At 37.5% G+C, this 23,429-nt stretch overlaps 1 protein-coding gene across 6 annotated transcripts in view; it reads left to right on the plus strand.

Moving 5' to 3' along the window:
* Positions 1-23,429, plus strand: part of LOC136873986 (ankyrin repeat domain-containing protein 17) — a 918,230-nt gene that overhangs the window by 576,723 nt on the left and 318,078 nt on the right. For all 6 annotated transcript variants that reach the window (XM_067147404.2, XM_067147402.2, XM_068227616.1 and 3 more), the window contains one exon: positions 19,166-19,345. In XM_067147404.2, the coding sequence (XP_067003505.2) occupies positions 19,166-19,345 (180 nt within the window). The remainder of the gene's footprint in view (positions 1-19,165; positions 19,346-23,429) is intronic.

Consider the following 23,429-nt stretch of genomic DNA (forward strand, 5'->3'; position numbering starts at 1 on the left):
TATAAGTTCAGTGTGTTACTAGCATGGCAGTGGAGTTATTTACATAATGGTAAGTTCTTTGCTTGAAAATATCTTGCCTTTTGTCCTTGTGCTGCACCATTAACTTAGCTTTGTATGAAAGTTTCTTCTCACTTGTGCATGAAGTTTGCCTTATGCATTACAGATTTTCCAAGGCATGGAGCCTACTGGACCTATAGTTGGTAAATGCAGTCTTCTCATCCTTGAAACAGTTTAACAAATGTTACTTGATTCACAGTTTAAAAAACATTTATTTTATTTTTATTGTATCATAATCATTAAAAAATCTTTTCTTTTGTGATATTTTATGTGATTCTGTTAATGCTAGTCTACACTGTTTAAGGATTGATATGCTACACCTGAAACAGATTCATTGGGCAATAGAAATTGTATATTAGAATAGGTATGCAAACTTCGAGCAAAGAAGTTTTGATATGCCCTATTTTAGATAAAGCCCTTAATTATTAGTGTGGCATGGGTATGTTTGATACCACACACGTGGAAATAAAATGTGTCAGGTCTATGATATAACCCTCTTCAGTAGTGGAGGAGAAAAGGGGATATTTGCTCTACAGACACTGTAGATTGATGTGCATGTAAAGAAGGCAAACAAGCAGGTACTGGATATTGAGGCTTAGTGATTCCGTGAGCTCGTGTCGTCTGATGTTCAATCTTGGAATCCCTTAGAGCAAGGTTGGGGCGGGGGGGTAGTAGTGATAGCTGTTTTGGTCGCAAAAAAGAAAATTGGAAATTGGAGAAATTCGGTTTAGTGTTTATCTATCGAGCGAGTGGCTGCGTGGGTTGGGTCACATAGCTGTCAGCTTACTTTCGGGAGATAGTGGGTTTGAAAACCAATGTTGGCAGCCCTGAAAATGTTTTTCCGTGGTTTCCCAACTTCACCTTACGGCCACAGTCGCTTCCTTCCCACTCCTAGACCCCTCCTATCCCATTGTAGCCATGGGACTTATTTGTGTTGATGCGGCATAAGACAACTTGAAAAATAAAATAATATCTGAAAGTTCAATGTTAATTGGGAAGTGTATATTGTGTACTGTTGGAGGATAATTGCTGAAGGGTGGGTGGGGGGGGTATGTTATATTACTTACAATCTGCTATTGCTTGAGTAATTGTATTTTTGTTGTTTGGAGGGTATATGAAATTAAACCTTTAAGTGCCAACTTTATTTTCTGTAGTGCCAGCATATAAACCTGCAATTTGTAGACTGCTGATTAAAGGCTATCAGTTACCACAAATTTTGGCAGAAAATGTTACATATATACGGTTTGGGAGTTGGGACCATTTTAGTTGGGGTGGGTCACTAGTTAACCTTAAAATATCCATAAAAGTTTATTCAAGAAACGTAAATTCATAATAATCACATTGATAAATGGAAAACAAATCAAAATTTAAATCAATTCAAAATTCAAGACAAAATGTTCAGAGAAACATCTGTGTTAGTTGAAAAACCAAATATATATGAACTGTTCCTTAATATGTTCTCAGTTGCCAGTAAAAGTTTGGTTGCAATATTTGCAAAACTGGGGTCACAGTAGAAAATAAGTAGACATGTAAAGCAGGAAGTTAGGTTAGGTGAGGTTTCTTAGTTTTGTGAGTGGATCTCTCCTATTTCTTCATCCTCTTCCTCAGTATATTTCTGTCTTGTCAGTCCTCTAGGCCTATAATAGTGTTCGAGTTGTCCCCAGCAGTGTCGGCCTACCTTTACCTGCATTAGCAGCATTGAAGAGGTACATTATCCTTCAAGTCGCTTACGTGATCGCTTATTTCTGGCATTGCAGTCTGCCCTGGCCTACTATCATTGTCACTACTTGTAACAATACTATTAATTTTGTCATATTCCGCTTCTCTGAAATCGCTTCCTTCATCTGTTAATCCTGCAATGGGGTCAATATTGGCAGCAGTATTGCTATCTCAAGTGGCCATCTTGACCACATGCAAACATTGAAATTCCAAAGCAAACAGCATACATAATAGTGAATATTTACATAGATACAGAACACCTGATGGCAGTACAAATAAACTTCAGACAATGCCTGACAACTTAAGAGTCTTACATCAATGGATGTCACTTAAGGTGCCTTTATCGCGACTTTTATGTCGTTTTACCGAACTCGATAGCTGCAGTCACTTAAGTGCGGCCAGTATCCAGTATTCGGGAGATAGTAGGTTCTAACCCCACTGTCAGCAGCCCTGAAAATGGTTTTCCGTGGTTTCCCATTTTCACACCAGGCAAATGCTGGGGCTGTACCTTAATTAAGGCCACGGCCGCTTCCTTCCCACTCCTAGCCCTTCCCTGTCCTATCGTCGCCATAAGACCTGCATGTGTCGGTGTGACGTAAAGCAACTAGCAAAAATAAATATATATATATATAATTTATAACTTTCATTACAGTGTTGACGTTTTATTTATATAATTGCTCAACATTGTACAAACGCACTCCAATTATTTGTGACCTGGATCCTAGGATATTCTTTAAATTTTTATGATGTTTAACTCGTGTCATTCATTTTAAGTGCATTTGAAGGCAGTTTTCATGTTGAATGTGTGTTAATGCCCTTTTGATTTATTGATTGATTTATTTATTTATTTGCTTTGAACTGATGATTTTTCCAAGGGAATCAAAACCGGTACTCATTTAATAAATGTGATATATTATATAAAGTGTTGAATGATAGAACATTCTTCCAGTGATTCCTATTATATAAATTTTTATGACCCGGTGAGTTGGGCATGCAGTTAGGGGTGCACAGCTGTGAGCTTGCATCCGGGAGATAGCGAGTTCGAACCCCACTGTTGGCAGCCCTGAAAATGGTTTTCCGTGGTTTCCTATTTTCACACCGGGCAAATGCTGGGGCTATACCTTAAGGCCACGGCCGCTTCCTTCCCACTCCTAGACCTTTCCTATCCCATCGTTGCCATGTCGTGATGTAAAGCAACTAGCAAAAAAGACCTTTTATGAATGTTGGATTTTTTCCGGTGCTTGTGCTACTAGGCGCACAATGACGAAAAAATTGACCTTTTGCACCTCTAGGGGTAAGCAAGACTGTGTTCTGGATTCACAGGAAAGTATGCAGTTTTATCATATGATTGTAGTGAAAAATTTGAGATGAGTATGTAAAAGAAAGAATGCAAGATCTTTAGGAAATGTGAATGAAAGACTATTACAGTTAATGACTGGCTTCTCATAACTGATGTCCCAAGAAAACATCTAAGTGGTTAGCTCCACCCTAAAATACAGCAAAACCCCATTATTACGTGCCTGCTTTTAAGGAAGATTTTCGTAAAGCCCAGCCAAATCACCATAAGCACAATGTTATTTAAACCCCCTTCCAACGAATCGCAATATTAAAAAGAGAGAGGTTCCACCTATTCAATACAATTCGATACCCCAACTTAAGGAAAGATCCACTATTATGGAATACATTTCATATAAATTACAATCACACATCCTGTTGTAACGAAAATTTGCGATAAGATACTTTTTTCTAAACTCGTTTTAAATGTTAATGAAGGTCTGTTTTTTCATAATCTCAGTCCGAAGTTAACACGCTAAATGAAAGCGCTCCTTTAGCGATGTGTGGAACCAAGATAAATTATTGTGCCTCTGGAAATCACTGTTACTGCGAAGCAGCAGTAACTGTTATGCTAGATGCTGTTGGTTACTTATGTCCATTGAACTGTAGGTAGTACTGGAATGACGACTACACAGGACCGAAGTGTGTTTTCCAGCGAGACTAGCTATATGGCCTAGAGGCATGATTGAAGTACACTTGCATGTCGCGAGACACAAGTTACTTCATGAGCATTAATGTTTAGGTGGAAGGTCTCTTGCAAACTTCACGTGATTTACAGTGAAAGATGTATTTCGAAAGATAAAAAGCAACTAGAAACTAAAATGGCTATGGATATTGAACATAATGAAAATGTATTCTAGAGAAAATCACGGAATAAGTAGAAAGTCATCTCCTCCATGGCTTGCGCTGCCTGAACAGTCGTTGATAGACCCCAAGTGTAAGCATATCAAATGTAGAGCTGTTGAAGCTCTACGAAAATGTCTTCGAGGGCATATACTTATCTCCAACCATTTCCCCTATAGAGTGATTTTAGTTCATAGTCGGTGGTAAAAAAAATAACACTTTTCAAATAAGTAAATAAATAAATAAATAAATAAATAAATAAATGAATAAATAAATAAATTCGTTCTTCGCCGTACGAGGAAAATTTTAATGAAATTGTTCGAGGGGGGGAAAAAGGAGTGAGAACGCTCTAATTGACGGGAACATACTTAAACATAAAGCTCTGGAAGTTGCACTTAAGCTGGGTTTGGTCTATTTCCATGCTTCTAATGACTGGTGTGATTGTTTTAAAAAACGGCGCAATCTTTCGTTCCAAAACGTGCGGTGAGAGTGCGGAAGTTCATGACGATACAGTTGTGTACTGGAATAAGAATACGTTACCTCGACTTCTTGAAGGATGTGATGCTGAAGATACTTTTAACGCTGATGAAACTGGGGTGTTTTACAATTTGCTCCTGTCCAAGACATACGCTGTTCGCTGAGAAAACTGCAACGAATGCAATAAAAGTAAAGCAAAGTGATGGTGTTGTTGTGTGTTAACAACAACAGGAGTAAAATTTACCTCCACTTATTATTTATTTAGCTTATGGCTTGTACATAACTCTACATACAAACATTCAAAAATATAACAAACAATATAACACTTCAAACAATCTCAAAAACAGTTCACAAACTCAAATCTAAACTGTTCAACCACTATACTCTGACCGGAGTATAGCCTCCTTGGACATTCAATGACAATATGATGGATGGTCTGTTTCTTCTCACCACAAGTCGCACTCAGGGAGGAGTGCATACCCCACTTATGCAACAATGACCCACATCGTCCATGGTTGGTACAAACTCCGTTGAGAAGAACCCAAGTTCTTCAGGGGAGATTAAAACCTGGCGGTAGATATTGATGGCTAAAGAGGGTCTACCATTCATCTGGAGCTGTGTTGGTCCACTCCATTTGCCATTCATTAGAACTGTTTAAGTTCCTATTGATGAGTTCCCTTGCAGTCTGAATGGGCGGAGATCTTGATTTCAGATGTCTATACCTAACAACCATTCAATATACTCAAAGACATGCATATGTTTGTAGCAGTATGGCAACTAGTCACAACGGACACTATTCAAAACTGCTTTGGCCATGCAGGTTTTAGTGCCATTCCAGAATTTTTTAGTGAATATGAAACTACTGATGACATTAGGGGGTTGTATCAAAGGACTCGAGTGCCACAACATTCGAAGAATTTGTTACTGGAAATGATGATATTCTAACCTCAGCACTGCAGATGGATGTCTGAGATATTTGCGAATGTTTACATAGATATATATATATATATAGATAAAATGTTGTACCTTTACTTAGTCTTGTAATTAATTTCAGGATTTCATTACTTCCATTAATAACGCTACCCAGATATGTAAACTGTTCTACATTCTCTAACTGTTCTCCATCTATCTTCACTTGGCTTCTCTTTTTCTCTTTTCCACAGTGCATAACTACAGTTTTCTTTTTACTAATTACCATTCCAAACTCCTTCAGTGCATGACAGTGCAGCTGAAAATTTTGGACCAGTGTTTTCCTTTAATGTGTACTCTATCCACATGGTCTTACATGGGTTTCCTGGACACATATATGTAGCTCCTGATAGCTTTCTTACCTGAGCATTCATTATTTTCTAAAAGTATGTTACTCTCTAGTCCCGGAAGTAATGTTGTAAATCATAATACTTTGCTGGTTTAAAAGTACAGTGAAACCTCATTAGTACTTTCCTCGCTAATACATTTTCCCGCTAACACGTTGTAAATTCAAAGTCCCGATTCTCATCATATTAAATCTACATAAAAATACCTTACTTATCACATCACAAATTTTCGCTATTAGAGTTTTGTACAATCACATTTTTCCTAGCCCTGGAAATGTTATTTGTCATCCCTTGTGAAAGGAACATGATTTCTAACTCGGGTAACAAAGAGCCCTCACCACAGTTGCGTGATAAGAGGAAAAGACCTTGAATTCCTGAACTTCACAGGGTAAGTTGCAACTTTGGGGAGTAAGCCGTTAGCCTCAGGAATGTTCAATTTTGCTTGCCGGTCAGCAGCGAGATTGCTGAACAACGCAGTGAACCTGTTCGTGCTTGTATTTCACATCCCATTCAGAAATTAGTAATTTATTTTGTGTTGAGTGGTACAGTGAAGGGTAGCTAATATTTGTCGCCTGATAGCCTACATGTGGATTAGGAATATAATCGTATGAAGTTGCCTAGTGTGGTGCATATTTGTATTGAGACAGCTTAGTTAAGGATTCGGAAAAAGTCGTGAAATTTTCTTAATGAAGACAAAATTAAAATCTATCGGTAAGTGGAATGGCGCCTGCATCTTAAAGCATGCACAGGTGGCGTGAATGTTGAAACTCGCCTCTTCGAGTTTCGACTTGATCATTCGAGTTGAAGTTCCAATCTGTAATGGAAAAAATGAGGTGGTGTGAAAAACTTGAGCTGAGAAGTAAAAAGTGTAAAATGAGTGTGAAGAAAGCTTTAAAAATACGGTGTTTAAAAGGTGGTTGTCCTCTCAAAACAGCCTGGGCTTCTTCATTGACGGTTTCCACTATGGTCACTGACAGTTTACCATGAATCTGTCATCTTCTCTAACACAGCTTCTCAATTTTTGTCACAGCCCTCCCAATCTTTTAAAATAAGGCAAATAAACCAGCCAACATTGTGAAACAATAATTGAGAACAGGACCGCTAGATTGAGAAGAAATTGAGAATGCTGCTGTTCTAAAATTTTAAATTTCATCAGCGTTTTTCCATCACTTGCCACATGCATCTCGCCTGCACGTTATCTCAGGCTTGGTTTCTCAAACTTTTTCGCTCCCTGTCCCCTCCTAGCCATTCGATGTGATGGTGTTTCTACAAAGGCAGACTTTTGGTCTGAATTTTCGACACAGTGATTTCATCCTGTTTTGAATTGTTATAAAACCAAAAATTTTTGTGACTAAGATATCTGCAACCTTGCTATGTGCACTTATTGTTAGTTTCCATCTGTATCATTTGTTTTCTTAAGGTTGGTCTCCACTGATTAACATTTAACACCAACATGTTAAATTTAACATGTTACAGTTGACATGTATATTGTTATTGTGTCTTCCAATTGACTTTACATGTTAACTCATAAAGTTGAGGTTAACACTTTTAACATGTTGGCGTGTTTTCCGCTCCAAGTGGAAAACTTGTCAAGTCAGTTCGTTGTTCGTAAGATGTCAGCACAGCTTCGGCAACTTCTGTGCTGTTTCTTTGCCAACGGATAGCCTAAACGATTCAAACCACGTGCTCCTTGTGAAGTAGGATTATAGTTACAACACTCCGCAACACACATACTCTTTGTTATAAGCTACAAATACAGTATGTGCATGTGTGTCATTCTCTTTGCACTATACTAAAATTTATATTCGGAGATGGTGTGGAGCAGGGGAGATACTCTGGACTTAAAAAATTAATGATATAATAGAAAGGCCTTGTTTGTGGGATGTCTGATCAAAGGAATACAGAGATAAAGTGAAGAAAGACGACAGTTTCCAGGAACTCGAAATTATCTGTAATTGTTCCCGCGAGTGCATCGAAAAATAACTATCGTCCCTCCACTCCCAGTACAGTCGAGAATCGCAAAAAGTTCGGAAGTCGGGGGCGGGAGTGGACGAAGTTTATGCTTCGAAGTGGTTTGCTTTTGAAGCAATGAGCAGGATGAGGGCAGGAAATGTGCCTAATAAAACTGCATTTCTAAATCATCAGAGGAAGCAACAGTGATAATAACAAAGGCCAAATCCTCTTCTTCTGAGTCAAGTGTCCTTGTTTGAAAATACTAGACACCACCTAAATGTATTACCACAAATTGATATGATGAATTACCTGTATATAAACAAAAAAAGTCAAGTTTAATGTGTTTATTAAGTATGGACACAATGTTACATGAAACAGTATTTAACATTTAACATGTTAAATGTTAATCAGTGGAGACCAGCCTTTAGGTTAACACAGTTTTTAGATTCAATTATGTTTTGTATTAACCCCTTTTTTCACTGAATTTTACCACAGCGAGTTGTTTATTGCTCCATATGATGATGTAAATATTGTATATTGTGCTGTTTTTATTTCAGTCATGTCTTTTGTTTTTTAATTTGTTCCTTCATTAATTTTTTGGCACATTTTAAACTTGTATTATGTAAATTACTTTAACACCCCTTCTCCCCCTTTTTAATGAAGATGACTCAAACGAGTCAAAACATGTTTGAATTTGATTACTCCATCTAATGATGGAATTATATGATGTATGGAATTTGGAGGATACACTTAATTTTTCCTTTGTAAAGTGAAAACTGTCAATACAGAAGATTCTTATATTTTGTAATAAATAATCTTACTTCTCTCTTTTCTGTCTCTTCTGTCTTTGCCATGTTTTCTTCTTTTGTTTAACTACTTCCTCCACCTTTTCATTCTACCAAGGTGTCTCCTTTCCCTTCACTCTTGCTGAAGTTCTGCCACAAATCTTCTCTGCACAGCTTACAAATGTGTTTTTAAATTTGGTCCATTCTTTTTCTACACATTCTATTTCTGATATAAGGATGTGCTGTTTTAATTCCCGCTGATATTTCTCCGGAGTTATTTGATCTTTTAATTTCCATACTTTCATTTCCTTCTGCCTCATTTCTTTTACTCCCACAATTTTGCCTATTTTCAATGTTGCTACCACTACTGTGTGATCTCCATCAAACGTGTCACCTGGTAGTGTTGTTACATCCATTAATAGTTGGATGTATTTTCTCAACCAGAAAACAATCATCAGTTTTTGTCCTTCTTTCACCCCAGCAATATCTAGAGATCTTTCTACTACAGTGAAACCTCGTTAGTGCATTCCTCATTAACATGTTTTCCCGCTTAGCATGTCGTAAATTCTAAGTCCCGATTCTCATCGTATAAATCTATATAAAAGTGCCTCGCTTATCGCGTCACGAATTTTCGCTATTACCGCTTAAAACGATCACATTTTTCCTAGCCCTGAAAATGTTGTTTGTCATCCCTTGTGAAACAAACTACGATTTACAACTCGGGTAAGAGCCGCTGCCACGGTTTTGTGGTTACGAAACAAATCATCCTATATGTGCTTACATTCCATTCAGAGATCAGGTTAAAATCTCCGTGCCGGCCAGGAATTGAACCCAGGACCCTCGGGACCAAAGTCCAGCACACTAAACATTTAGCCATGGAGCCGGGCTTCTGTTGGAATTGCCTTCAGAAAATAGGTGCCCCCCCCCCTCTAGTCTCGTATGCAGCTTTTGTCTGTCGTATCTTCTCTCCGTAGCTCAATTTCAGATTATTTCTGCTACAGCAATACCTTTCAAGTCTTTCACTCATTGTAAATGATCATAGACACTGTCCTTTCTCAGTATTCATTTCAACTTGGAATCCTTTAACGTATGCAAAATGCACTCTAAACGTGTGTGTTGATCAATCATGAAGTATGTACTCTGATGACAGGAATGAAAGGTACTGTTATTTTCAGGTTATCTCTCCCTCCATGGGGTGCCTGTGATCTCCAAGGGTGTTAGAATGCTGCACAGAATTCCTTGTCTTTGGTTGTGTTAACTGCACTGTTACATTAGAAGAACCCAGTGAACAATTAAGCCACTGATTTTAACAGACCTGATCTGGTTAACAGTTGTGCAACTTCAGTTTGTGAGAACTATTCCTCCATGCTGCCAAGTGTACGAGGGACAAGGGAAGGCTTATTTTCACGTGCAAAAACTGGACCTTGCATGTAAGACTAACACCTGCTATCTTCACTTTTTATTTTTTTAATGTGCAGGGACTAAATGGGTAAATACGTTGTTTGAATGTCACAACACCCAAGAAAACTAGCATCCGAAAGCATCTTGTCTCTCTCCACTATCTTACTGAATATTACCCTCCCATATTCTCTTACTGTGGCGTACGCTGCTACTGGCATACAGTTCATGAAATCAGGCTTTCACAAATATTTTCTGTCGTTATAATTCACAAAACTTAGACAACCACTAAAAGAATACTGGATGAACTAGGGTCCACATTTGTGTACATGTAGTTGCAAGAAGTTAAACCCATTTCCTCCTTGCCTGTAATAAGCATAATTCCAACTTCATTGGGTGGGTATCAAAGAATTATTTCTGTCATCACATCCTTTACACATCACAAACAAAGTTATACTAAGGGTTATCCCACTAATGGGAGTTGATGTACAATTGTCCTTCGCCCTTCTTATTTTAATCATCTTATTATTCGTATGTCTTCCGGTATAATTTACAGTATAGACTCGGCAATAACACTAGATAGAGCAGAATATATTGTGTTTTACTCAAATTATATCACATCTAATTTTGGGAAGAGAATTTTTTAAAAAGTTCCACCGGGCGAGTTGGCCGTGCGCATAGAGGCGCGCGGCTGTGAGCTTGCATCCGGGAGATAGTAGGTTCGAATCCCACTATCGGCAGCCCTGAAAATGGTTTTCCATGGTTTCCCATTTTCACACCAGGCAAATGCAGGGGCTGTACCTTAATTAAGGCCATGGCCGCTTCCTTCCAACTCCTAAGTCTTTCCTATCCCATCGTCGCCATAAGACCTATCTGTGTCGGTGCGACGTAAAGCCCCTAGCAAAAAAAGTTCCTTTGAGGAATTTATTTATATTTTATGGTCATCAATGGACCTTTTGGTCAATTTTATAAGTTTTTCATTTTTCTCTCAGCACAGTAGTTAGTCATTCTCTCAGATCTTAACTTTCCTTCTTCATTTAAAATGACCTGTCCCATTGTCTGTGTTCAATTTGATTTGTTGCCTGGTATATTTGTGAGTTGCTTTATTTTGTCTTCTTTTTTTTTTCTAAATCTTTTGTTGTAATTTGTAGTTCCCTCATATCTTCCTTACTTTCTGCAATCAGTCCAATGCTGCTCTTACTGTTCCATAATTTTTCAGTAATTCTCCTCATGATCCTGTTTTTTAGTGTCCTGAGTAGATGTGCAAAAAATAAAAATAGTTTCTTCCAGATTGTGCTCATTACCAGTACCATTTCCTTCTAAACTGATTCATTAGAAACTAGTGTCCATTTTCTTAATAGTTTTTGTTTATTCTGTCTATTCTGTGTAATGTTGTTTTGAAAGTGGTTTCACTTACATATGTTAATTTTGGTTCTGTAATCATTTTATAGTGCTTTAATTTTGTAGCTGTTTAGAAAGGCTGTTTTATCATAGGTGTTCTTGTTGATGCATTGTGTTCTCGGCAGTTTATTCTGTTGTTGTGTCTACTTTTTGTTTTGGTACTAAGTTATTTCTTCTAAATATTTAAATTTGTCAACGATTTTGATTTGCTGTTCATCTATTGTGATTTTGTTTACAAGTGGTGGGTCAGTTAACATGATTTCTTTCCTGAAGGTTATTCTGCGGCCGATTTCCTGCAATATTTCCTGTAGTGATTTAACTTGTTGGGCTTGCTGAATGTTGTTGGACAGGAAATCAAGGTCATCAGCAAATCCCAGACAGTTTAAACTTATGTTGTCTTTGGATCTTCCAATTTTGATGTTCTTTAGATTATCCTTGTACCATTCTCTCGGTATATAGGTGTTATTTTGTTTAAGGTGAATTTCTGTTGATTTTCAGTATAGAAGGCATATAGAAAATAATTACTTCAGTAGCCTACTTAAAATTTAAAAATTATGAAACAACTTGCCGCATCATAATTTTCAAATATGCCGACATTACACACAGACTTCTGGTCTGCACTACCAGTTAATGAAATTATGTATGATTTTTTGTGGTGCATATCTATGGAAACTCACAATCTCTTACTCATAATTTTCTGGGAGATGTTTGCAATGCTAGTTTTTCTCCAAAAAATGAAGTAAATTTAATTCAGAAAATACATGTTAGCCATCCATTTAAAACCCTTAATTGTCAACTTTCATCTTATAGCTATAGCTTTTAACTGACAAATTTCATTCATGACCCTGCATCCAAACAGCCTTTTTTCATTCACATATCCAGTTTTCGATTACTGGTAACTTCCCTTTTTGTCGATGAAATGCCTGGCAGTTACCGTTTGCCTGTTCAAGACTAGCTTTATTTTTCTCCAATCACTTGCTGCAGCTTTTTTCCGCATTATACTTTCTTCCTGCAGTCTGGTTACCAATTTGCTCTACCTCTTCAATAATGTAGAGCTGTGAATGACTTTTAATGAGAATGCACACCAGCCATCCAGGCACATGCCACTACTTAAACTGATTCCACACAAATGACGTGATATACTGCTCATTCTTATTTCTTTTAAGAAATCACACAATTAAGTTCACTTGTGACATTATGTATAATTACTTAATGGAGTTCATTATATTTCAGTTCTTCTTCTTCTTCTTCTTCTTCTTCTTCTTCTTCTTCTTCTTCTTCTTCTTCTTCTTCTTCTTCTTCTTCTTCTTCTTCTTCTTCTTCTTCTTCTTCTTCATAACAATATGTAGTATAAAAGCATCATGTTACCTCATTTTCAAAAAATATGTGACAGAGTATTGGAATAGGAAAACATCTAGAATAACAGCAAATTGGATTTCCAAAGTTACATATAGGCAGTACATTTAGTCTTCACAATGAAACAGTTGATGTGATGAAGTTGGAAGTAAAGTCAGGATGTAGTGATGACATTTATTGACATACAGAAAGTATATCTAGACAAACTTTGTGCAGAACATTTAAGAGGTAAAGGAAAGGAATTACAGAAGAAATGGTATGCATGCTCCAGGGACTAAACAGGAACTTCATAAGTGCAGGCTAAAGATCAAAAATGAGAAAGCCGGGCTGAGTGACAGACGGTTGAGGCGCTGACCTTTTGACCCCAACTTGGCAGGCTGGTTCGATCCTCAGTTTGGTGGTATTTGAAGGTGCTCAAATATGTCGGCCTCTTGGCGGTAGATCTACTGGCACGTTAAAGAATTCTTGTGGGACAAAATTCTGGTACCTCAGCATCTCCAAAAAATCGTCAGAGTTGTTAGTGGGACGTAAAAACAGTAACATTATAAGAAATAAGAAATCTAGAAAGTTTGAAGCAAAGACAAGCCTGAGACTAGGTGGTGTACTGATATGTTTTATTTGTTATTGTAATCGACCAGAAACAAGATTATGTGGAAAAAATTCAAATTCACCTGTAGGATCGAAGGGAAATAGATGTATAAAAATATGGACGGAAAAGAGAGAAATCATTGGTAGTGACAAGAGGACAGAGGATTACTGTACTAGAGGAGGCATAAACTGAATACAGTATTTATTTGATTATTAAGCAGACACCAATCAATGAATCTCCATTTAGGGCTGTTGTCCAGGTGGCAGATTCCCTAACAGGATTTAATAACTTATATATCGAAACACAGTTTAAAGTGGGGACAAGATACAAAGGTATCCTGATTGGTGAAATCTAAGAGTATTGGGTAATACCTTTTAAAGGAGGACTCTTTGAACACCACATTCTTATCCTGAAACAAGACCTCAAAACTATTATACATCAGGACACAGAACAGCATGGAAAGTATGATCACATGGTTTCCCCTTCTTAGCTGAGGATTACGAATCATATGTTCGACAATCTGTTTATGTTGACTTCACATGCTGTGTTTTACAGCTCTGTTCAAACAAAATCGCATTAGTGTGTGCTCAATAACCACTTAGTTCTGCTACTGCCTTCTAGAATCGCATTGTTCATATTTTTTGCAAAAGTTAACAACGTATGGTATAAGTAAATTTCTCAGGAAATTTTTTAGGAAAAGCAAGCATCTTTAACACGTTGTTAAATATTGAATATGGTGTTAGTATAATTATGTTTAACAACTCTTAGGCCTGGTTTCATCAACACATGTTAAATATATACTAACAAGTAGTTAGTTAATACCGAGTTAAAAATTTAACATCTTGTTAGGTTTCTTGCGTTTCACCAAACTTTTTTTTGTGAAATGTTAACTAATCGACTGTTAACTCTCCTGACATGGCGAGTTGGTGAGAATCAGGGAGTAAGTGGTACGAATGTGCTGTTTTACAGCGTGCTCCGATGCGCTTTTGTTTGAGTACAGCTGTTAAATATGGCGCATTAAGTGAAACGGAGTCGTATTTCTAATTTTTCCTCCATCGAAAAAGATTTGTTACTTGAATTAGTAAATATATAGAAGTTATTGAGTGCTAGCGCACAGATGGCTTGACGATAAAAGAAAAGGACGAGGCATGTGAGAAAGTCCGCAAGGGTTTCAATGGAGTTAACGGATACTTTCTTAGTGGGTATCCATTATCACCTAACAAAATCACTTTAATTGTCCCCACTTCAAACTGTGCTCTGATCTGGGAGTTATTAAATATTGTACTGTCGTGTACAAAACCAGGCCACCTAGCAACTGTATCCCTGATTTGGAGGTTAGGATCACTAATCACTTGAACATTACAGAGAAATATCCCTTCTGATTACGATATATTTCGGCCCTATTGCCTCCGGGTGGTTGGATTCTTACATGTGTGCGATCTATTACACCTAGAACACCAGGAAAATGGCTTATTTCATAGAAGTCACGGATAATTTGCTGACCCTCTTCTACTGAAGGGAACGTTACAGAGCCTACCTCCTTCTCATAGATGATATTGCTGCAGACACTCGACAGACAACTATACTAAGAGTGGCTTTAGAAATTCCAGCATTGTCTCCGACCATTATGTGAAAAGAACCAGTAGCAAAAAATCGTTATCAGTACCGGTATCTGCAACATTGGAGAAAACGGTTTCTCTTTGTAGGATATTCCAACCTCACTCGAATTTCGTTAACAACCTTAGCAACGGCTATTTTCGATAACCTGTATCTATGAAGAAATTCTGCATCCGTCAAATTTTCAAACTCATTACGTCGCTGAACTATTCTTCGGTCAGGATTATTGTGTAAAAGATCTGAATAGAGCAATTCCGCATCTAAAGGGAGGGAGATTCACAGCAGCCATTTTGGAACAGGTTGCTAAATGCTAATGTTAGCCATTTAACATGGGAAATGGCTGATCATAACTTTAATACGCAGTTTAACATATGTTAACGTTAACAGTTGTTGATGAAACGCAAATTTTCTTAAATTGTAATGTTTTAACACCTTGTTAAGTACTAACATGTGTTGATGAAACTGGGCCTTAATGAAACTGAATTATGTCAAAAACTTGTTTGTGTCAGCTTCTGGCGTTATTTTCAGAACTTTTTCCTATTACATTGATGAATGGTATTGTCTACTGTACCAGTTGTGTTTGATACCAGTGCTAAGCTAAGCGTCATTTTTTGATCTAAGAATGAAGTAAAAGAAAGTCTGCTTTCATTCAGGTCAAAACAGTAAGCATAAATGAGCAAGGACTGTAAATGAATGATTGTAATGGCAGGGGAGCAACATTATACTGTAAGATTTGACAGTGAACTCCTGTGGGTGGTAGATGTGTTTCGTATTTGCAGTGTGTAATGTCCCAGGATGGGACTTAATAGGAAGAGACCAATAACAGGATGTATTAACATGTAATCCTGTTCCGAAGTTTTAAAAACGTTCCAGCAATATCCTATCCATAGAAATAAACTGTTATATTTTGAACACCAATGTATCCTCATAAAGATTAAGGCCCGGTTTCATCAACACATGTTAAATATATATTAACAAGTAGTTAGTTAATACGGACTTAGAAATTTAACATCTTGTTAGGTTTCTTGCATTTCATCAAACTTTTCTTGTGAAATGTTAACTAATCGACTGTTAACTCTCCCAATATTGCGAACTGGTGCGAATCAAGGAGGCAGTGGTACGAACATGCTGTTTTACAACGCGCTCCGATTCGTTTTTGTTTGAGCACAGCTGTAAAATATGGCGCGTAAAGTGAAACGGAATCGTAGTTCTAATTTTTCCTCCTTCGAAAAAGAGTTGTTAATTGAATTAGTTAGTAAATATATATATAAGTTATTGAGTGCAAGCGCACAGATGGCTTGACGATAAAAGAAAAGGACGAGGCGCGGGAAAAGTCCGCGAGGGTTTCAATGAGGTAAACAGATACTTTTTTTTAGCGGGTTTCCGCTGTCACCTAACAAAATCACTTCGTCAATTGGCCCACTTCAAACTGTGCTCCGATATGGGAGTTATTAAATATTGTATTGTCGTGTGCAGAACCAGACCACCTAGCAAGTATATCCCTGATTTGGAGGTTAGGCTCACTAATCACCTGAACATTAACATTAACAGAGAAATATCCCTTTCGATTACGATATATTTCGGCCCAATTGCCTCCAGGTGATTGGATTCTTACATGTGTGCAATCTATTGCACGTAGAACAAACACCAGGAAAACGACTTATTCATAGAAGTCGCGGATAATTTGCTGACGCTCTTCTACTGAAGGGAATGTTATATACCTCCTTCCCATTGCTGCAGACACTCGACAAACAACTCTATTAACAGTGGCTTTAGAAATTCCAGCATTGTCTCCGGCCATTATGTGAAAATAACCAGTAGCAAAAACTCGTAATATTATCAATACCTGCAACATTGGAGAAAGAGGTAAGTTTCTCTTCGTAGGATATTCTAACCTCACTTGAATTTCGTCAACAACCTTAGCAACGACTGTTTTCGATAACCTGTATCTATGAAGAAATTTCGGATCTGTCAAATTTTCAAAGTCATTAGGTCGCTGAACTCTTCTTCGATCAGGATTGTTTTGTCAAAGATCTAAATAGAGCAATTCCGCCTCGAAAGCGAGATTCACAGCAGCCATTTTGGAACAGGTTGCTAATGCTAATGTTAGCCATTTAACATTGGAAATGGCTGATGTTAACTTTAATACGCAGTTTAACATTTGTTAATGTTAACATTTGTTGATGAAACGCAAATTTCCTTAAATCGTATGTTAAAATGAGTTAACACCTTGTTAAGCACTAACATGTGTTGATGAAACCGGGCCTAAGAGTGAAGAATATTTTTTTTGCTAGTTGCTTTACATCGCACTGACACGGATAGGTCTTATGGCGACGATGGGGCAGGAAAGGGCTAGGAGTGGGAAGGAAGTGGCAGTGGCCTTAATTAAGGTACAGCCCCAGCATTTACCTGGTGTGAAAATGGGAAACCACGGAAAACCATTTTCAGGGCTGCCGACAGTGGGGTTCGAACCTACTAACTCCCGAACACTGGATACTGGCTGAAGAATCTTAAAATCAATGTATTTTTCAGAAAACCACTTCCACACTCTTACCCTGAGTTGCTTATCACCTTTTTATATTTATGAGATGTTGAGTTAAGTGAATACCAACAAAATAACAATAGAAAACATAAAATACCATAAAATGGCAAATTTAGAAAAAGCATCTGTCGGTAATTTCTACCAATCCTTGTTAGTATTCAAGTGATTTATTCACATGAACTTGAATAGTATTTGACTGTGTAGCATTATTGAAATGATTGATTAAATTGCTCATAAAAAATTGAGTCAACTGTTGGTTAACGTGAGTTTTTCGTCTGGTTGGTTCAAGTTCATCTGTGGCTCTGTCACAAATTTAAGACTCATTTAAAGATTTTGGGATGGGCTATGTGAAAACAGTGAAATCATACAATCATCCATTCTAGAAGTGATTCTTCATAACTTTTTACTTCATTTCCTGAAGTCCCAAATTAATTTTCATGTAGTAACTATGACTGATATCTTCCTTAAATAGTAATGTACATGTATAAATGTCTCCATCATTGAAAATGACACATTTTGTGTTGACAAGTCGCATATTCGTACCTGGGCCTGAAGTGTTCAAGAGTCGCAACTCTGCAGTTGATTGAGTTCTTAACCTGATGAGTGCTACTCCTGCCTATAGACGGGCTGGCACGGCCTGTCCAGCACTGCTACGCCTGTCTATAGACGGTGCACAAGAACTTTAAGTTTTTTGAGTTTCCCGGTTCACTTTCGAGTGCCAATTTGACCTCTGACATATTCTGCTATCATTTGGGCATTATGTAGAACTAATTGATCGCAGATTTTAGCTTCGGGAAGTAACTTACAGAGCATTTTGTAGACGTCTGTGGAGTTCATCTGTGACATAAACAAACATGGTGGAACAACAAGCTAGTTGCTCTCACAGCAATGTTATTTCGGATCAAAGAATCTTTCCGTTATTAACCACAGTGGAAAGTCATGATGGAAAATTTAATGAATTGTTAAGCAATTTAAAAACTGGGAGTGATGCAGAGAGTGCCGAAAATATTGAATGTGAGAGAGAAACAGAGCCTCCTTCTAAACGAAAGAACAAAAACACGGTGATTTCAGAAGCTATTTCATCACTATTTTAGTGGTGGACGGATTACTTTTCTCCACCAGACTTTCAAGTAACTGTGACAGACTCTGAGGGCCAAGTAGTGTTTGATGACAACCTGAAAATCATTGATTTTTTTTTAAACTTTTGTGCCAGTGGAGTTGGTGCAGATAGTTGAACAAATCGGCATCACAACCAACCAGTAGAAAACATTTAACGATCACCACATTCCAGGTTTGGAGAGAGTTTTAAAATATCAACTGTGTACTTCTAAGAAGTTACGTGTATTAGTTGCCTACAGATTTTAGGGAATGATATTATTTTGGGCTCTTTACTTTGTATAAAGATAATGTACGCATGGGCACAAAAGTGTAATTTTGTTTTCTCTCAAAATAATAATGAACGTAAGTGTAGGATTTTCCATTTGCATTTAGATTTATAAAGAACCAACATTTATAAACATTTTAAGCTAATCGCTCCTCTGATAAGTTAAAATTGAGGCTGCTACAAAACTTTTTACATACGAATGAAAAAACTCAGCACTGAGGTAGCAAATAGTCAACTGGTAACTCTGCACTTAAAAGGTTAAAAAAAATGTTTGTTCATGTTCTCTATAGTTCTAAAAAATAAACAACTTATTTGTATAATAATAATTATAAATCTTTATATATAACATTGTCATTTTTTGGATACATCTTTTAAAAATATATTTTTTCTTAGGTGTAGGTCAGTACACTACTGGTGCACCATATGCTGGAACGCAGTGTCCTCAGGCTCCCTTCTCCTGCATGGATGTGGACTCTGAGACAGATAGTAATCATGATACAGCTCTGACGCTTGCTTGTGCTGGTGGTCATGAAGAGTTAGTTGAACTGTTACTTTCGCGAGGAGCAGATATAGGTAAGTTACAGGTGATTTAATATGTAATATAGCATCAGTTTTGTGATGTAACACAGTATATCAAGAATATCAGTAACTATAGTACAAGTACGCTGTAGTAAATTTATTTTATTTTGCGTATGGCTTTACAGATACAACACACAATGAATTTGACGAACATACTATATGTTTACATCCAGGTTATTTATATAGCTAACTGTCTCTGGAAGCGCACGAGCAAAGTCACTGATATTGCCACTGTACTTTATTTTTGGACATTCGCTGGTAATGTGCAGGATGGTCTGTTTAGAGGCACCACAGACGCAGTTAGGCATAGGAATTCTTTTCCACTTGTAGTAGAAATCGGCGCAGTTACCATGGCCCGATCGTATCCTGAGGAGTATACCAGGTTTTCCGAGGAAGCTCAGATCCAGGTGGCAGTGACGATCCTATGTGTGGCAAAGTTGACTCAGACCTAGTATCTTGTCTTCCCTGCCATTCCTGCGTAATATTTAAGTTGGTATTCTTCAGTTCTATTGCAGTTCTTATTGGTGGATTTCGGGACCTTAGATGATTCAGGTGAACATCGGCGATGTCGTCACGTATTGGTAATTGTGGACTATTTATTAATTTCTTAAATTCTGCAACGCCTCCAACAATAGAAGTAAATGACCAGGGTTATGGGGAAGTGCACATACAAGATAAATTTCAAAAGAGCAAATAATTCATTATAAATCAGAACAATACTTCATGGATACGGATGAGAGGAAGCAAGCAAGGGTGCTGAAGTCTACCCGTTTAAAGAATAGAGGTGGCGACCCAGGATATTGCGTAGCAGACACAGCAAGGATATAACACCAAGATTTTCAAAAATTTAAAATAAAAATATGATTAATAAATAATAATTTACATTACACTAAATTATGAAAAGAAAGAAAAATTCTGAAAATAATAATAATAATGTGATAGAAGAATAATAAATTCACATTAAATAAATAATCTGCATGTAAATAAGGTTAATTCTGAAGTAAATAAATTCATTACATTTCCCCCAAGCTACACTGGTGCACCAGTTCCGTACCTTACACATAATAAAAATATTTACATGAAATAAAATTTAATATTAACACCAGAAAAATGGGTTGTGTGGCAAAACAAGGGCCTCTGACAGCTCCCAACAGAGATTAAGTCCCCACAATACCCACATAAATAAAGACACCCAACACATCACGTTAAAACACAAGGGAACACAAATCTCAGCTTAATGACACCCCACAAAATCCACATAATAAGGTGAACAGCCCAAATAAAAATAAAATATAAAATCGCAGAAGCAGAAAAAGGCTAGGGCGATAAATAAGACGCCCAAAACATATTAAAATAGAAAGGGCTAGTTAACTTCACAACACCGAGATCAAAAACAAGGCATGACATGAGAAGAAAAACAATGCATTGTCATCCACACGGAGCACGAAGATGCTGTTATCTCGGCCGATACCAGACGCAATAATCAAAAGTTACATAACGGCCAAGCACCAAAGATAAAACAACAATGGGAAATGAGATAACACCAGAGCCCAATCATCTCGCGCTAGGGCTGCCCAAAACCCTTGACTTCAACCAGCAGACGTTACAGTCATTGTTGAAATATAATGTTAATACTATGCGGGATTACACAGCTCTAATTAAGTAAGTATCACCTTAAACACCCGCAATAGAAATAAAACAAGAAATAGCAACCCAATCCAAGAAATAATTACCCATGAGAAATTAAAAATTATAAGGTTGATAATAATAATAATAAATACAATAATAATAATTTTTTGTTAAATGAAAACTTAGTGCAGCATAGCATTAGTTCGAAACACGGACAAGAAGGCCGAAAAACACAAAAAGAAAGCCCGAAAACCAAACAGAGAATCACAACACCAAACACCGGGGCAAACACGAATACCGCAACATAAGCCATACATGCAAAAATTTAAAAATAGCAACTGCACTCGCACTCAGGAAATAACACAGAAAATCTTACACATATACGCAGTTAAACAAAGAATATCAGGGAAAACAATGTTACACAAGGCAAGGGCGGATTTCAAAGTTACGCAGTCAATAATGACCTTGACAGCAACACATGACGTTCACTTGAAACTAGAACGCAGTAACACCGAACTTAGATAAAAATTCAAATCATAATTAAAAACTCAACCTATAATGTAAATAACACACCCCAAGAACACATTAACACAAATAAATTTGAACAGCGTACTTATAAAGAGGTCATATGACTGAGTAACCGATGTGATTCGAACCAACACTAATACACTCGCTAGTAATAAACTTACATGCTACACCACACAACGATACTAAAATAAAATAAGAATATTAAAACAAGTACAATCCCCTGCTCGGGCAGTTCTACGTCCTTAGCCAATACCCGAAGGTAAAATCATAGTTTTATGTGCCGGTAAGCACACCATTATTGAGCAGTCAACCTTCCACACTCGAAATCAACCAGTCAAGAGAGACACTGCGATCAAGGCCACAAGGGGCGACACTGTCCAACATCGCAGCACGCCCTGGTGGGCTCCGTCAAAGCACACCTAGTAACGCAGCTCATACATAGATAGCGCAAGAGTACAAGTTTCAATCCACAATACGATCGACCCCACTAGATATAACTTGCAGAAACGTTACATGCTTTCATGTCCCAATAGCCGTACATCCAGTGAGTAGTATTACCATCCGCTAGTCACATAGTGTTGAATTCCAGTTCCAAATAGATAATGGCAATATTATGAATGATGATATGGGCACATTATCAATAAAGCAGAGTCCAACAGTAGAATGCTTAATCCACAAAATGTTATTTGCGCAGATAGTTCTCAAAATTTAATAAGTGTCGCGTAGACAGTTGATAGTCCAAGTATATGGCACAAGTAGCGTATTTGGTTAATAACGCTACAATTCCCTGAGGAGAGCATTTTACGTCAAAGATCTGGTGGGGAGATATGGCTGAGAATAGGTAGACAATATGTGGGTGTAGACCTTATTGTGCTAGTGACGAGACGCATCGTGGTGATGAGCTGCGTATCTATGAGGTTGGTGTGAGGGCTATTCAGCCAAACAGCAGTGCAGTACTCAGCAGCCGAGAACACAAGTCCCAAAGTGGTGCATCAGGGTAAAGTTGCTGTTGAACCCCAAGTCGTACCACATAATTTTTTAATTGTGAGTTCTTACTTTGGATTGGACGTTACGAAGGTGTTGCTCACAATTAAAAATAGGAGAGGATTTCCACCAATCAATACTTATTTATTGCATATATTAAGCTACAGGACTGATTTCGACCTCATATACAAGGTCATCTTCAGCTGAACCATACATATATATTTATATAATGAAGCTTTGATTAAGATTGTGTTGTTAAAGGAATGCTATATCAGTCAAGTCAATCAATACTGATCTGCATTTAGGGCAGTCGCCCAGGTGGCAGATTCCCTATCTGTTGCTTTCTTAGCCTTTTCCGAAATGTTTTCAAAGAAATTGGAAATTTATTGAACATCTCCCTTGGTAAGTTACCGTATTTCACGGCATAATCGTCGCCACTGCGTAATCGTCGCATCCTTTATTTTCAATACAAAAATCGGACTTTAAACCTTTAATTACATAATCGTCGCACGTCCAAATTTTGTTCACTAATCTGGTTAAAAGGTAAATGGAACTGCAACGTAAGTTGCACATGAATGCGCAATTTAAATACGTGTATGGTTTATGGGCAATTTGGCAACACAGTCACGTTTGCGACATGTTGCACAACGTATAAATAAATAATACCGGTATATGTACGACGCATGGCTTACCGGTAGACTATCGGCAGTTTGACAACGTGGTCGCGAGACAGTGTACTATTTATTCACCGCCTACATATTATGAGTTCCCATTTGAAATACGTAAGGCTGTAAGTTATCGCTTATCGGCAACGTCGCCAGGAAATACCGGCTAGGTAGGTTGAATGGACCTCGAACCAGCCCTCAGATACAGGTAAAATTCCCTGACCCGGCCGTGAATTGAACCCGAGGCCTCCGTGTAAGAAGCAAACACGCTA

The sequence above is a fragment of the Anabrus simplex genome, chromosome 5, assembly GCF_040414725.1.
Source record: "Anabrus simplex isolate iqAnaSimp1 chromosome 5, ASM4041472v1, whole genome shotgun sequence".
In the NCBI taxonomy this organism is placed as follows: Eukaryota; Metazoa; Arthropoda; class Insecta; order Orthoptera; family Tettigoniidae; genus Anabrus; species Anabrus simplex.